The sequence below is a fragment of the Juglans regia genome, chromosome 1, assembly GCF_001411555.2.
Source record: "Juglans regia cultivar Chandler chromosome 1, Walnut 2.0, whole genome shotgun sequence".
Classification (NCBI taxonomy): Eukaryota; Viridiplantae; Streptophyta; class Magnoliopsida; order Fagales; family Juglandaceae; genus Juglans; species Juglans regia.
Genome location: NC_049901.1, coordinates 6,187,701 through 6,202,146, shown reverse-complemented (window position 1 = coordinate 6,202,146; position 14,446 = coordinate 6,187,701). Strand labels below are relative to the sequence as shown.

The 14,446-nt window shown below is 38.7% G+C and overlaps 1 protein-coding gene and 1 pseudogene across 1 annotated transcript; one reads left to right on the top strand and one right to left on the bottom strand.

Moving 5' to 3' along the window:
• Positions 1-1,211: 1,211 nt before the first annotated feature.
• LOC108987990 lies at positions 1,212-2,149 on the top strand (annotated as a pseudogene).
• Positions 2,150-6,748: 4,599 nt separating this feature from the next.
• Positions 6,749-9,298, bottom strand: LOC108987963 (PHD finger protein MALE MEIOCYTE DEATH 1). Its single transcript, XM_018961045.2, has 3 exons — positions 9,001-9,298; positions 8,377-8,620; positions 6,749-8,286 (listed from the first exon to the last, which is right to left on the bottom strand). The coding sequence occupies exons 1-3, from the start codon at positions 9,296-9,298 to the stop codon at positions 6,786-6,788; spliced, it is 2,043 nt and encodes a 680-aa protein (XP_018816590.1). The 3' UTR covers positions 6,749-6,785.
• Positions 9,299-14,446: the final 5,148 nt, after the last annotated feature.

The window sequence follows — 14,446 nt, the reverse complement described above, 5'->3', positions numbered from 1 at the left end:
GTTAAAACTTTCAAACCTCATTGAATAAGCATAGAATATTTAAATTAGCATAAATCACGGATGTGTGAGCATGTGATTTTACTCAAAGAATAATGCTACTCTCACTGCTCCCAATCTCGCTATATTTTTTTTACTTAGTGATTAAGTAAGTGTTTTTTAATGATATTATAATTTTTTTATTTTTTTAAAAAAAATATTTTATAGTGTTAAAAAAATACATATATAAAAAAATAAAATAAAAAAACACTACATTTTACACTATGTGTGGCTCCTAGCGGGACTGGGAGCGGTGGCTGTAGAGCCACCTTTTACTCAAATATTGTGCGTACATCCAATAAACCCATTCCCTTTAATATATTTCCATCCCGATTCCAACAACCTCAGCAAGAGAAATAATATTTGCATTCATAGAGTGCACAAGCGTCGCACAATCCCTTTGAAAAAAAATGAGTAAAATATACAAGACCCACATGAAAAAAAAAACTAATTTTTTAATAATTGACTCCACTCTTTTTCAAAACAATTGTGCGGCGCTTACTCACTCTACAACTGTATATAACATTACTCGATTTTACAAGCTTAACTTGCGAATCTAGGTAAGAAGCAAATTGCACAAGCCATCATAAACATGCATGCAATCATGAGCATCCTGGTTTTTTCTTTCAATTTTTTAGACAAATATTACGTATTTAGATCGCAAGATATTTTGTGATAGGATAAGAGTATTACATCGTTTATATTTCAAAAAAATATTTAAAAAATAGTTGGATAACATAGGTTTTTTTAAAGAATAGGACAATACTCTAATTTTATTGATTAACCCTCATTTATGACGGATGAATACCTTACACAAACGATAGATAAGAAAGATCATTAGGTTAGATCCACAATGGGATGGGATGGTTAATTGGTCTCTGCATGCCTGCATTTCTAATTTTTTTGTTTGGATCCAATATATAAGTAATATATATGTTGTGTGCACGACGGACTTGGATTTATATATTAAGTGTGTGTGTGTGTGTGTGTGTGTATGTATATATATATATATATGTAGATTGTTGTATTAAAAGACCCTAAAATAAAAAAGAAGATCAAGTACTATGATTCCATTTATTTCATAGTTTTTTTTAAGGCGTAGACACACCCACTTCCTACTCAATCATGTCTAGCTTCAATTCTAAGCAACCCTAATCACACAGAAACAAAAATCCATGGATTCTTCTCATAAACCCAAATCTCTCCACACCAATCTATTCTTCCTTTTTGTCCTATTGTCGACAAATGTTCTCAGCTTGCTCATTTCCTCTATCTTCTACTCCTCGGCCTCTTACCCTTTCAACCCCACCTCCTCCAACTCAGCCACCACGGATATTGATCAGTACTCTTCTAAAACAGCCGATGCCTTTGAAGTTTCTGCTATGGAGCTCCCGCCGGAATTCCTTGCTTTCACATCCGGATAGATGCTTCCACTTGGCTACAATCTCAACTTTGATTCCGACACCATTTACCCCCCAGCTAGCCAAGCTTGCACCCTGGACTTCGCTTCATGGCTTACGAAGTGAATGGCTCATGTCCTGACGACGAGCTCCATGCCCAAAAGCTCCTTCTCAAAGGCTGTGAGCCACTCCCTCGACATCGTTGTCGCCCTGCCGCCTCTCTGAAATACGTTGAACCCTACCTTTTTTCGACCAGTTTGTGGACCACACTGCCCGACAGCTCCGTTGTATGGACGGCTTATAATTGCAAGAACTACAACTGCCTCGTTAACCGGAAACATAGGGAGAAGGGCTTCAACGATTGCAAAGACTGTTTCGATCTTCAAGGACTTGAGAAAAACCATTGGATCTCGTCTAAAGGTAATGGCAGACTTGACTTTAGTATCGACGAAGTATTGGCAATGAAGAAGCTCGGCACGATACGTATCGAGCTCGACATTGGAGGTGGAATGGCTACATTTGCAGTGAGAATGATGGTGATGAATATAACCATTGTTATGACCTCCATAAACTTTAAAGGTCCATTCAACAATTTCATTGCCTCGAGAGGGGTTGTGCCTCTGTACATCAGCATTTCTCAGAGGCTCCCATTCTTTATTGGAGCAGCATGCATCACCACCTTCCACTACCTTGGAGCTGCAGGATCAGAATAATCCCCTCACTCGTGGTAACAACACTGCACCAGATTTGCTGCAGCAACCAATATTACATTCAACACCAACAAGTGAAGATTCCTTTGTAAGTAAATTACTAGAAAGTCCCTCAAATGGATGAGGTGTCATGTATTTTTCTGTATTTACAAGATTAGTCAATAAATTGTACAAATATTATTATTCCTAGTCTGCTAGATTACTTGCTATATATAGATAGCAATACCTTGTAAAGAGCACATGGCATGAATGAAAGATTGTAGCATTTTTCATCAACTTTTCACTCTTGGCAATCCTTCCTTGTCTTCTTCTTTTTCTTCTTCCTTTTGCTTTTCTTTTTATTCTTACATGGTACCAGAGCCATAAGAGTGAATTTTTTTTCTCCATGGCTGACGACTCAAACACCTTATTTACAGACTTCACCAACATCATCAACCCTTATAGACTTAACCATGGGGACAACCCTTCTATTCCTTTGGTTCCTGACCACCTCACCACAAAAAACTATACCACTTGGTCCAGAGCTATGTGCAGAGCTCTTCGAGCCAAAAATAAACTTGGTTTTATCAATGGCACTTTGTTAAAACCACAAGATCCCGCTTACCCTCTACATGATGCATGGGAACATTGTAATGACCTTGTTGTTTCTTGGCTTCAAAATTCAATTAGCTCCTCTCTGAAATCTAGCATTGCACTTGTTGATGATGCTAGATAGACTTGGATTGAGCTAAAGGATAGATTTACTCAACAAAATGGCCATCGTATTTTTCAATTGAAAAAGGCCTTGACAAGTTTGAACCAAGAAATTGATTATGTGAGTATTTATTTTGGCAAACTTAAGACATTATGGGATGAACTCCACATATATGATCATTTGCCTGATTACACTTGTGGAAAGCTCATTGTTCTCCTTGATAGATATAAAAGGGATTGTGTCATACAATTCCTCATGGGTCTTAATGAGTCTTATCATGTCACTCGTGACCAAATCATGTTGTTAGAACCATTGCCTCCCATCAACAAAATTTTCTCCGTGATTTAGCAACAAGAAATGCAGAATCACATGTTTTCTGTTTTGCCTTTCCCTGACTCTATGGCACTTGCTGTTAGGCAGCCATACATCCCATCCAAAACACCTTTCAAACCACCCAACTCATACAAACATGATAGACCATTTTGCACACATTGCAAAATACAAGGCCATATTCTTGAAAACTGTTTCAAAGCAGGCAATGCACAACCTCCTCTTTGCACTTATTGTCACTTAACGGGTCACATGGTAGATAAATGCTATAAACTTCATGGGTATCCACTTGGGCATAAATTGCAAGCTAAGAATAACTCTCCAAATTTTTCATCTACTCATTTCACCTCAATTGAACCAGCAGCATCTGCAGATGAGAAACTGACATTTACAAAGGACCAATATCAGCAACTATTGTCTCTATTGCAGTCAAAGGAGGCCTCCATTGCCAGCCACTCAGTTAACACTGTCCAAACAGATTGTTCTTCTCCTTCTCTCATGAATGGTATTCATTTTTGCCTCACTTCATCTACTCAAGCACACAACAAAGCACATCAAACACCATGGATAATTGACATTGGTGCTACAAACCACATGGTCTGTAGCACATCATTTCTCTTAGCCATTACTTCCAATGTTTCCTTTGTGGTAAGACTTCCCAATGGTACCACAACACATGTTTCTCACATAAGCACTGTCAAACTCACCAACACCTTGGTATTGCACAATGTGCTATGTGTTCCATCTTTCAATTTTAACTTGATTTCAGCAAAACAATTGACTAACTCATTTCATTTCGTTTTCGTCTTCGCATTTCATCTTCAAGCTTCGTTGTCTTCAAGCCACAGAAACCCATTTCATTTCATCTTCGTCTTCACATTTCATCTTCAAGTCAAGCCTTCAAGCTAGAGAAACCCAGTGTGGGATCAACAAAAAAATTCCCTTTGTTTTACTAAAGAGAGAGATAGAGCAAGGGGATCATAATATCCCTACAAATTATTGTTGTTGCGACTACAACCTGAGAAATTTATTGTCTTTTTCCTCTTAATGATTCGTTGCCATTTCTTTACTCCTATTGGAAAGAACATTGCTTAAAAGACCAAAATTTGACCCTTACACTTGTATTTTTAATAAAGTTGGTTTCAGAACTTAAATGATCCAAACATTCAACCTAGCTTTTGCACTTTCTCTTTTTCTTAAATGATTTCTCCATGATCTATGGGACTGTGACAGAACATTGCATTTAAAAGGTCTTACTTATTCAGTGGAAGTAAATAGGGACCAAAGAGTTCTTGATCACTTGGTTAAAATGCATTAAAAAAGATCAGTGTCTTTTTACATGTTAAAGTAAGAACAAATTCCTTGGACTTTTGCTGCTTGAGGGATTAAGCATGAATAAACGAACTCCACCATGTTCTATATCACATGCATCATAGGTTTTTCATTCAAAATAAACTAGAGTTTGTCTCAATATCACATAACACTAACACTAATTAGCTAAGAGTACTAAAGGTTATGGCCATGGCTGAATGCCCGCTCAGTCAATCACAAATCCCAAAAGATGAAGAAAATTAGGGAAATGTATCTCTCGGATTGGAGGTCAGACGAAGGAGAGTCGGAAGATGGCACCGAAAATGTATCTCTTGCCGTGCAGACTAGATGCTAGTGGACGTCTGACAGAGGAGTCAGAGGAAATGAAGGCAGGCTTTTGTTGGGAGTTGGAAATTTTCGACTTCTGAAGAGGAAATGAGGAGCAGAGGAGGGGGGATGTTGGGCGGGAAAGACAAGCTTTGCCCTTTTTTTTATAAAAAAATTATGAAACACGTGGCATGCCACGTAGAGCGGAAAGAGAAAAGGATAAAAATGAGTGGTAACTGTAGCATTACTCTTTCCACCCAAAATAGATGCAAAAGATGTACTGTATTTCCACCCAAAATCGGATAGCCGCATGTTTTTGTCACAAAATGGAGAGCCGCAATTTAAACAGTTATCTAAAATTGCCTGCGTCGCCATTTTATCTATTGTAGCGAAGTTATACTGCCGTAGAAAAGACAAGACAATTGCTACAACTAAAAGCCACTATGAATATCATTATCGCGACGACAAATTGTGCATCGCAAGATGTCACTTTACTTTTAGGAACTTGAAGTCGCTACTTTACTCTGAATGATCTTTTTTTGCCTTTCTCTCACTCCACAAATTTCCGATTGATCTTTTTCCATCTCACATGAGTTTCTTTCTCCTCTGATTATTTCCATGGAGTAAGTCGATCTCGAATTAATGCTAGAGATCCATGAAATGAGCTCTTAGATTAGATTAGATCCACGTAATATAAGGACTGCCTCTAGCAATACTGGTTCACTATAGAAGTAGACAGAGCAATTTAGGCCTAAAAATACTTACAAAAGGAATTAGTTTTGTTAGGGTGGGGCTAGCAGCTAGCTTGTCATGTTAAATTAGTTTTTTTTCTGCGGAATGATCGATATTTTTGCAGAAAATTTTCGATTTTTGCAGAAAAATGTCACTTTTTACCACAAACTTTATCTTGCCGAAAATAAGTTGGCCGCTACAGGCCATATTTGTTATAGCCTGGTGTGATGCCCCATATGATATGGATAAATGTAGGTGGTGTATGGGATCCCACATTACTTGAGAATGAGAGATTCTTGCTCTTTATAAGGTTTCAATTGTATCATTGACTAGTCCTTTTGGAGTATAGGCCATGTAGTTTGAGCTTTCCATTGGGGCGTTACAAATGGTATCAAAGATTATCTCAACCAGAAATGTGGGACTTGAGCCGTGCCACCTACAATGAACAGGCCCGACGAGGACGTTGGGAATTTAAGAGGGGTAGATTGTGATACCCCATATGATATGGATAAGTGTAGGTGGTGTATGGGATCTCACATTACTTGGAAATGAGAGATTCTTGTTCTTTATAAGGTTTCAATGGAGCTCCAATTGTATCCTTAACTAGTCTTTTTAGAGTATAGGCCATGTGATTTGGACTTTCCATTGGGGCGTTACACCTGGGCTAAGTCAACTCATCTTCAAAAGCAAACAAGACTCTTTCAATCTTTTGCCATGCTACTGATCATGATGATGCTGATTGTATCGGTGAATCTTCAAAAACTGTTTGCTGGCCAAAATAATAATAATAATAAAAGCCATCTTACAAGTCATCTATATTCAATGCCAGGGAAAAGACTTGTGTATACTCAAACTCGGTCACTAGCACAGTAAATAAAGCAAAACAAAACAAAAAGAACTTCATGGACACTTGAAAGATTACATACATTTATGCAAGTTAATTGGAGGCGTAAACAAAATTTTACTATCCTGCACTTGGTATCATGTAATTTTATTGATGTCATATTCCTATATGAACAAAGGAAAGAACAAGCTATTCTTGCCTTGGATGGGAAAGAAAAGGTGTTAAAAGACCTTTGAGATGGGAAAAAAAAGGTGTTAAAAACCTTCGAGATCGGAAACAGCGAGAAAGGGCAATTCTCGCCTTCTTGGTGCTGTTTTTACTAGCTCTAATCATGTGACAATTAGAAAGATATAGCAACCAATCATCATGAGTCATGATCACGGCATTTCACAGCACCAAGCTTAATACCCAAGCTCGAGTCCAAAAGTGTCTGTAGACATGAGCAAAGTATCAGAACACTCAAAAGCACAGGAAGCTTCAGTTTTTAGTGTCCCAAGTGAGACACAGCACCCTGAGCACACGAACAGCGGTGGAACAGCCTCAGTGTCCTCAATGCCACAGCAGCGAGTGTGCTGCCACACCTCACAAAGGTCGCATGCCACCATCCTCTCCCCATCATCATCTCGAGCCCCACATTCGCATCTCACCATCCAAGTGTCAGCCCCACTTTGGTATCTCAAACGATTCTCCAAATCTATCCCTCTCCCTCTCACACACAGTTCCACACCCGACTCTACCGCTCCAAACAGCACTTCCCCGTCCTCCAATTCCTCCAGCTCTTTTATCTCTATCACCAAAAATCCTTCAGTTATACAGTACGTGTCCCTCAGTGCATTCTCCACCGCTTGCTTCAACTCTCCAACTGTTGCATGCAGTGGAACTACAACGATTTCCCCAGGTGGAAACTTCCCATTTAATTCAGTTTCTATATCGTAAAAACTTGGCAACAGTCGGCAAATAAATCTCAGATACTGATCTGCTTCATCAGTAAATGGCCACTCCTTCACAAAATGCTTGCTGTCCAGAACTACCTGAGTTGCTAATTCGACCAAATTTAACTTTTTGTAATCCAGTAGTAGGTTCTTATATACAGCAACCAAATCACTGTGTACATCAAAGCCTGGAACTAGAGTCGATGCTGGAAGGGGCTTTGGAAGTAATTCTATCTCTGGTTCAGAGATGGCCTCATTTCCAAGCTCATTGATTGAGTATTCCAAAATCCGAGTTGTTGGGTTAACAGTACGACACACAATGTGATTTCCCACAACAACATTGTTCATTGATTTTAGCACATAATCCAGCAGACCAGTGTCACCAATGTGAAGCCGGGCTGCATCTCTCAGATCTTGCCTAGTCATCCCACCATGGCAGAATTTGCCTTCTTTCTTCACTTTTAATGCATTTACAATCACTTCTGCAGCATATTCTAGTCTCCTTGCAGGCCATCTGCTATCCATATTGGCAAGTGCAGTGAAACTTCTATACTTCAATGATTTTTCCTTCACCAAAGGCTTGTTCCGGATTGAAGGTTTTGAATTGGAAGTTGGAGGAGCAGCAGCAGGTTTGTTTATTTGTAGAGGGGCACGAGACTTGATTGTCAGCATAAACCTCAGAAGATCTTTGATTGTTACCAGCTGGGTTTCGCTCATATATCTGTAGTGAAGAATTAGTTGCTTGATTTCTCTGCGTTTTTCCATGGTACTAAAATCTTGGATGGTCTTGTCAAGTTCCAATGAGCTAAGAACTTCAATGGCTCTATCATAATTGTGCTCTGCCACTCCAAAGCTTCCTCGGCAGAATCTGTACCCCCATCTACCGAACCAAGAGTGTCCATAAGCAACACCATAGAGTAACCTAAGATCCATCGACCTCTTCTTTGATACATCCTCAACTGTTATTTTCCTGCAAGAGAATAAATAAACAACCTCAAATTCAGAGTCTTTAACAATTATAAATGCAAAACAAAGCGATGATCATGGTGCTTTTGGTTACCGGGTTCCAAGATTTGTGCAAATTCGGTCCCACAAATCCATGATTTCTCTGCCACACAGATACTTAGAACCTCCTTCAATTCCATTAATGCAGATCAAATGACCAAACCCATTGCAGTGTATCAGACCATGCAACAGATGGTTCTGGAGATCAATGAGGTCATCATCCAGAGGCTTATTCCAATCTTCATCCGCTGGAATTATCAAATGATACTTTCGTTTCGATACAAAATGATTACTCCAACCTGAAGAACAAATCCAAGAGAGACTCAGAAGCTCTAATTCTTACATCAGCATGAAAACAACCTAATCAGTATTTTCGGGTTCTTTTTTCAGGCAATAAAAAAGACTTCCAAACTAAGGAACAAAAAGATACAGAACGGTGACTCATTAGCCGAAAATTTCTATATATGTCCAAAACCAAAACACCGAATTATTTGGTATGGGACACAATCCGATTCGTTCAACCGAATTACTATAAGAAAACCCCAAGAAAGTGGCAAAGGAACAGCTAAAAGGAAAACCCCAATTCCCAAGACCAAAACCCCAAAGCATATTACAGAAAGTCATCTGAGAAAATAAAGAGAAAAATTCATAATTGTTGCGGAAAATGATCAAGCCTAACCTGCGCATCGACAGTGATCACAGTAGGGCGGCCTCGGAGAGCACTTGACGTCCTCTTCAAAGGTGTAGAGAGGGACAACGAATTTCCTGGTCTCGTGCACGAGGAGGGTACACCAGGTGGGCATGGCGTGGATGTCGTTTTCATGAAGATCGGCGCATTCTTGAAGAAAGAGCCGGATATTGTCGCGGAACGCGCCCTTGGGGTCGATGGGGCAACCAGGATCTCCGAAGTTCTGAAACCCGTAAAGCTTTGGCCTACGCTTCCTCTTCTTGCAGGCCTCGAGAATCGAGATCGACATGGCTTCGAAAGCTAATCGGTGTCGATCCTTTCTCAAGCAAGACTTCGTTTCTTGAAGCGCTCTTGTGAAGGATACAAGAAAAACCGATCTCACACAGAGAGAGAGAGAGAGAGAGTCTCTGTTCACTGTTCTAAGTGTTAACTAAGTAAAATCGGTTTGGAAGGTTTGAAGGCTCTGCTTATATACGTATGTTTGTTACAGAGGCTCTCTTTCTTTTCTCTTCTGTGATCCAGTTCCTGCACATTCGCCCTGAAATACCCTCCCTTTGGAGATTTATATTTGCGATGCCACAATGGGTGTTCGAGGCGGGAAGCGGGCATCGTAGTCATTTGGTGTTTTCCTTTTCAATTCTGATTTCTGAGCCATCTAACGACTCTCTTCAGTTGAGCTCCAACAGCAGGAGGTAGTTAAGAGAAGCGCCAAAATTGATATAGATATTTCTCTCGCACGTGGATGCGAAAGTTGAGAAACTAACAAGTGTGAGCTCACCTTCCTAGGTGAGTAATGTTAAATATAAATTTTAAATAGATAAATTTTATATAAATTTTTTTATAAAAAAATAAGTCTCGTTAATAAAAAATAATTTTTTTTATATCTTTTTAAAGTGAAATTTACTTTTTATAAAAATTTATATGAGATTTATCTATTTAAAATTTATACAAATCATTCCTCACAGTTAAAATCAGTTATAATTTTGTCTGCGGTTGGCCTTGACTAATTTAGATGTAAACTAATTACGCAAATCAAACGCGGCTTAAAATGCGATACATCTATTAAATCACCATCTTAAGAGATCTAGGCTTGGACAGGAGAGATGAGGAATTACAATCCCTTAATCAATATTTGTTACACAATCTTTCTCCTGTCAACATTTGCTCCCATTAAGAATATGTTTGAAAATACAACTCTTTTTAAAATATTTTATTACTATTTAAAAATATTTTTTTTTTTATTTTACTATTTATAGGATCATCAAAATTTTATCACATAAAACTTAAGTTGTATTTGTATGTTGAGTTGAGTTGAGTTAAACTCTTTATGAATAGTAGTAAGTTAAGATAGTAGAATGAGTTTTGTGAAATCTACTTAAACTGAGTTTAAATATATTTAGATGATAAGATGAGTTTAAATATATTTATAAAAAATTAAAAAAATTATAAATTTTATGTGTAAAAAAATTTTAAATTAATATGAATTTAATAATTTAATAATTAAATATTTAAATATTAAATTTAACTTAAAATTAAATTGAATTAACTTACATAAGATTAACAACGGGACAAGTAACGCGTGGATAATCCCCACGTCATCGTCCAGGGGAAACTTCATAGTATTTAGGGTTCAGTGAATCAGTGGAGGTTTTCTCTTGGGGCATCATATGTGTGGGACCAGGGGACCAGGAGTCAAATTGAGCAGGCTTGACATTTCACAGCTTGACTTGATCACCACGCTAATAGTCCTGAACTAAATATTCTCCACCACTTCTGTGCTATATAATCAAGTTCGTGAGCATAACCAGCAATTATTAATTATTGCTAATTGATCACCAAAACTGCAGAATCCATGAAAATAATCAGCCAGGCCGCAATCATATGCTCCTCTCTTCCCGTTTTGGGTTGTGTTCTGGGTACTCTCTTTCAACTTCTTTCGTCTTCTCCGTCGGACTCTGCTGCAGATCCTGGGGAAAACGCGTCAATAGATGTCGGCACTGCAAGTAATGCAGCTGCCCAGAAGCATTTTCGTCAACTTCAGCACATACGCGGAGCTAATTAGATGAGTTGACAATCAGGATCATCTAAATATGCTACTTTTCGTTGTCCGAGTGTTACTTGAGCAGGTTAAACCCAATATCTGTTCTGTTCCAATAACTACAACTTCGATTCAAGCAGTGTTAATACATGATAGGGTTAATTTTGAGGTTCGATCGTCTGCCTTAAGTTATGGCATATGACTTTGATCCATGAGGTCAAACCCAGTTATGGACAGTTACCACTTAATTCTTCCTCGTTGTTGGTAGAGTACTATATATTTACTGTGATGTATTTGTATTAATAGATACTCGTATTATAGTTGTGCTACCATGTTTCAGTTTCGGGTCAGTCAACGTTTGACAGTCATTTATATTCTCTAAAGGGATGTCATAAACTTGTGAATAAATAGAACCTTAAGAGTTTACATGAAGATGGTCCATGTTGACATTTTAATCTAGCTTGGCCGAGCAATTTGATTTGATCTTCATATATCATAATTTTTTCTACTTGAGTGAGGAAATCGATGGAAACCTACTTACATAGCATATCAAAAAAAAAAAAAAAATGTGTTTGAAGGGATGATTGATGACATGATTGTATACAAATAAGGGTGTCGACAAGTTCAGTTCGAATGAATAATAAGTATTAAGCTGTGATTGTTTAGTTGTATTATGTGCATGTTTGGGATGATATGTTGTGATTGTGGTGAGAAATATAGCTTATAGCTTTAAGGTTTGGATCATGCTAGAGGGTCGTCCAGCGTTTACCGCTGGTTATAAATTTTGTGTTCTATTTTTGCTCTTTTAAGTATTTTTTTGACATTTTTAATCATTAAAAAATATATATATAATTTTACTAATAGTTATTTTCTCGATCAATAAGTAAAAATTAAAAATTAATAAAATAAAATGCATGAGCAGTAAGATTGAGGGGGCAAACTCATGAGGTCATCTAGCTTTTCCTTTTCAGTTTGGATGTAAACAGGATGTAAAGGGGAGAAAGATTCGGGAGGGTCTTTTCAGTTTGGATCCTGGCTGAGAGCTCCTGCAATAATAAAAAATAAGGAGATGAGGGAAATGGATCTTAAAAAATAGAGCCAATGTGCTGAGGAGGGGGGTTTTAATGTGAGGGATGAGGGGAGTGAACTGAGGGGGGAGGGGGGTAGAGTGGAAGAAATAGGAGGAGATATAATTACTTAATGGAATAGGAATGTTGGTCCGGAGAATCCTGGAGAGGGAAAAGAAGAAACTAGGCCAATCACCCTATGTGAGGGTAAGGGAGCCGTGGTGTCTCAAGAAAGTCATTTGGTTGAGAATGATGAGGATAATTTTGACTCTTCAAAGCAGGTCATCACACAAAAGGGGAGGGGATGGAAGAGGATGACTCGTGGTAAAGGTATTTCAAGTGAGATCTCTTATTCTGTTAATTGTTTGAAAAGAAGTTTTGATGGTGGGAAGGAGGGGGTGAGTGTTGCTAGTGGAAGAGAAAAGAAGTTGAAGTCAGATTTGGGAATGGAGGAGCACTTGATGGATGATGTTTTGGCGGAGGCTATGGTGCAACCCCGCCAACAGCTATGAATCTATTATGTTGGAACTACCGAGGGCTGGAACCCTCGGACAGTTCAGGACCTTAACAGTTTGGTTAAGGATAAGTCTCCCAAAGTTGTTTTCCTTATAGAAACTATGATAAAGGCTAGCAGAGTAGAAGTGTTAAAAAATAGAATGAGAATGGAGGGATGCTTCGTGGTGGATCCTGTAGGAAGGAAAGGGGGTTTAGTGTTGTTTTGGAAAATTAGGGGGTTTAGTGCTGTTTTGGAAAATTAAGAATGAGGTGGAAATAATTAGCTATTCTCAATGGCATGTGAGTGCAATAATTCATGAAGAGGATGGTAAAGTCTGGGGGTTTACTGGGTTTTATGGGCATCCAGAGGTGGGAAAAAGGAGATTTTCGTGGGAACTTTTATCTAGACTAAAGCCATCAGAGGGGTTTTCATGGTGTGTAGCAGGGGATTTTAATGAAATTCTGACTCAAAATGAGAAGGTTGGAGGATGTCTGAGAGCTGAAAGTCAGATGGTGCAATTCAGAGAAGCTTTAGAGAGGAATGGACTGTTTGATGTCGGGTGTGTGGGGAATCCTTTCACGTGGAGTAATGGTCACTCTGATCATACTTTCACTAAAGAAAGACTTGATAGATTTGTAGTAAATGGTGATTGGAGGACCATGTTCCAAGATGTTTGGGTGGAGAGTATGGTTGCTAGATGTTCGGATCATAAACCAGTGGTTCTATCTGTAACAAGGCCAAAGAAGTTGAGGAAGAAAATGAAGTATATGTTCAGATTTGAGGCAAGTTGGCTGAAGGAGGATGAATGTGAAAGGGTAGTGGCACAGGTTTGGTCTGAAAAACAGGTGACTCTTGAACCTATGAAGGAGGTGCAGAAGCTTCTAAGGAGGTGCAGCGGCAGGTTGGCAAATGGTTTCAGGAAGATTGATAAGGAAAGAAATGCAAATATAGAGTGGCTAACTGAAAAGATTAAAAAGTTACATGAAAGGGAAAGGCCACAAAATACTGTTGAGTTACACGAGATACAATTGGAAGTAGGAAAGTTGTTGGAGCAGGAGGATATAAGGTGGAAGCAAAGGGCAAAAAGAAACTGGTATTGTTTAGGTGATAAAAATACAAAGTTTTTCCACGCGTGTGCTAGTCAAAGGAAGAAGAAAAATCAGATTTTGTCTGTTGTGGATGCCCAATCTGAAGTAAAAGAAGATCAAGAGGGGATTTCTGAGGCTTTTAGAGGGCATTTTGCTGAAGTATATATGTCAGGCCAACCTTCTAGAAAAGTGATTGAGGAATGTTTGCACTCAATGGGATCAAGGGTTACAAGTAGCATGGTGGAAGATCTAGAGAAGAGTTTCACTAGAGAAGAGGTGGAAGCTGCTTTAAAACAGATGGGGCCCTACAAGTCTCCTGGACCCGATAGGTTTAGTGCACGTTTTTACCAATCTTTTTGGAGCACAGTGGGGGAGAAGGTTTGTGAGGCATCTTTGAGTGTCTTAAATGGTGGTAAGATGGTAGAATCTGTAAATTTCACGTATGTGGCATTGATTCCAAAGGTTGAACAGCCAATGAAGGTGGGGGATTACAGGCCTATAAGCCTATGCAATGTGTTATATAAATTGATTGCTAAAACTATTGCAAACAGATTGAAGAAGGTGTTGAATGCAGTAATCTCAAAGCATCAAAGTGCTTTTGTACCGGGAAGACTGATTGTAGATAACATAATTGCGGCCTATGAGACCTTGCACACTATGAAAACTAGGCATAAGGGTAAGGAAGGCAACATGGCACTGAAATTAGATATTTCCAAAGCTTATGACAGGGTGGAGTGGCCCTTTCTGA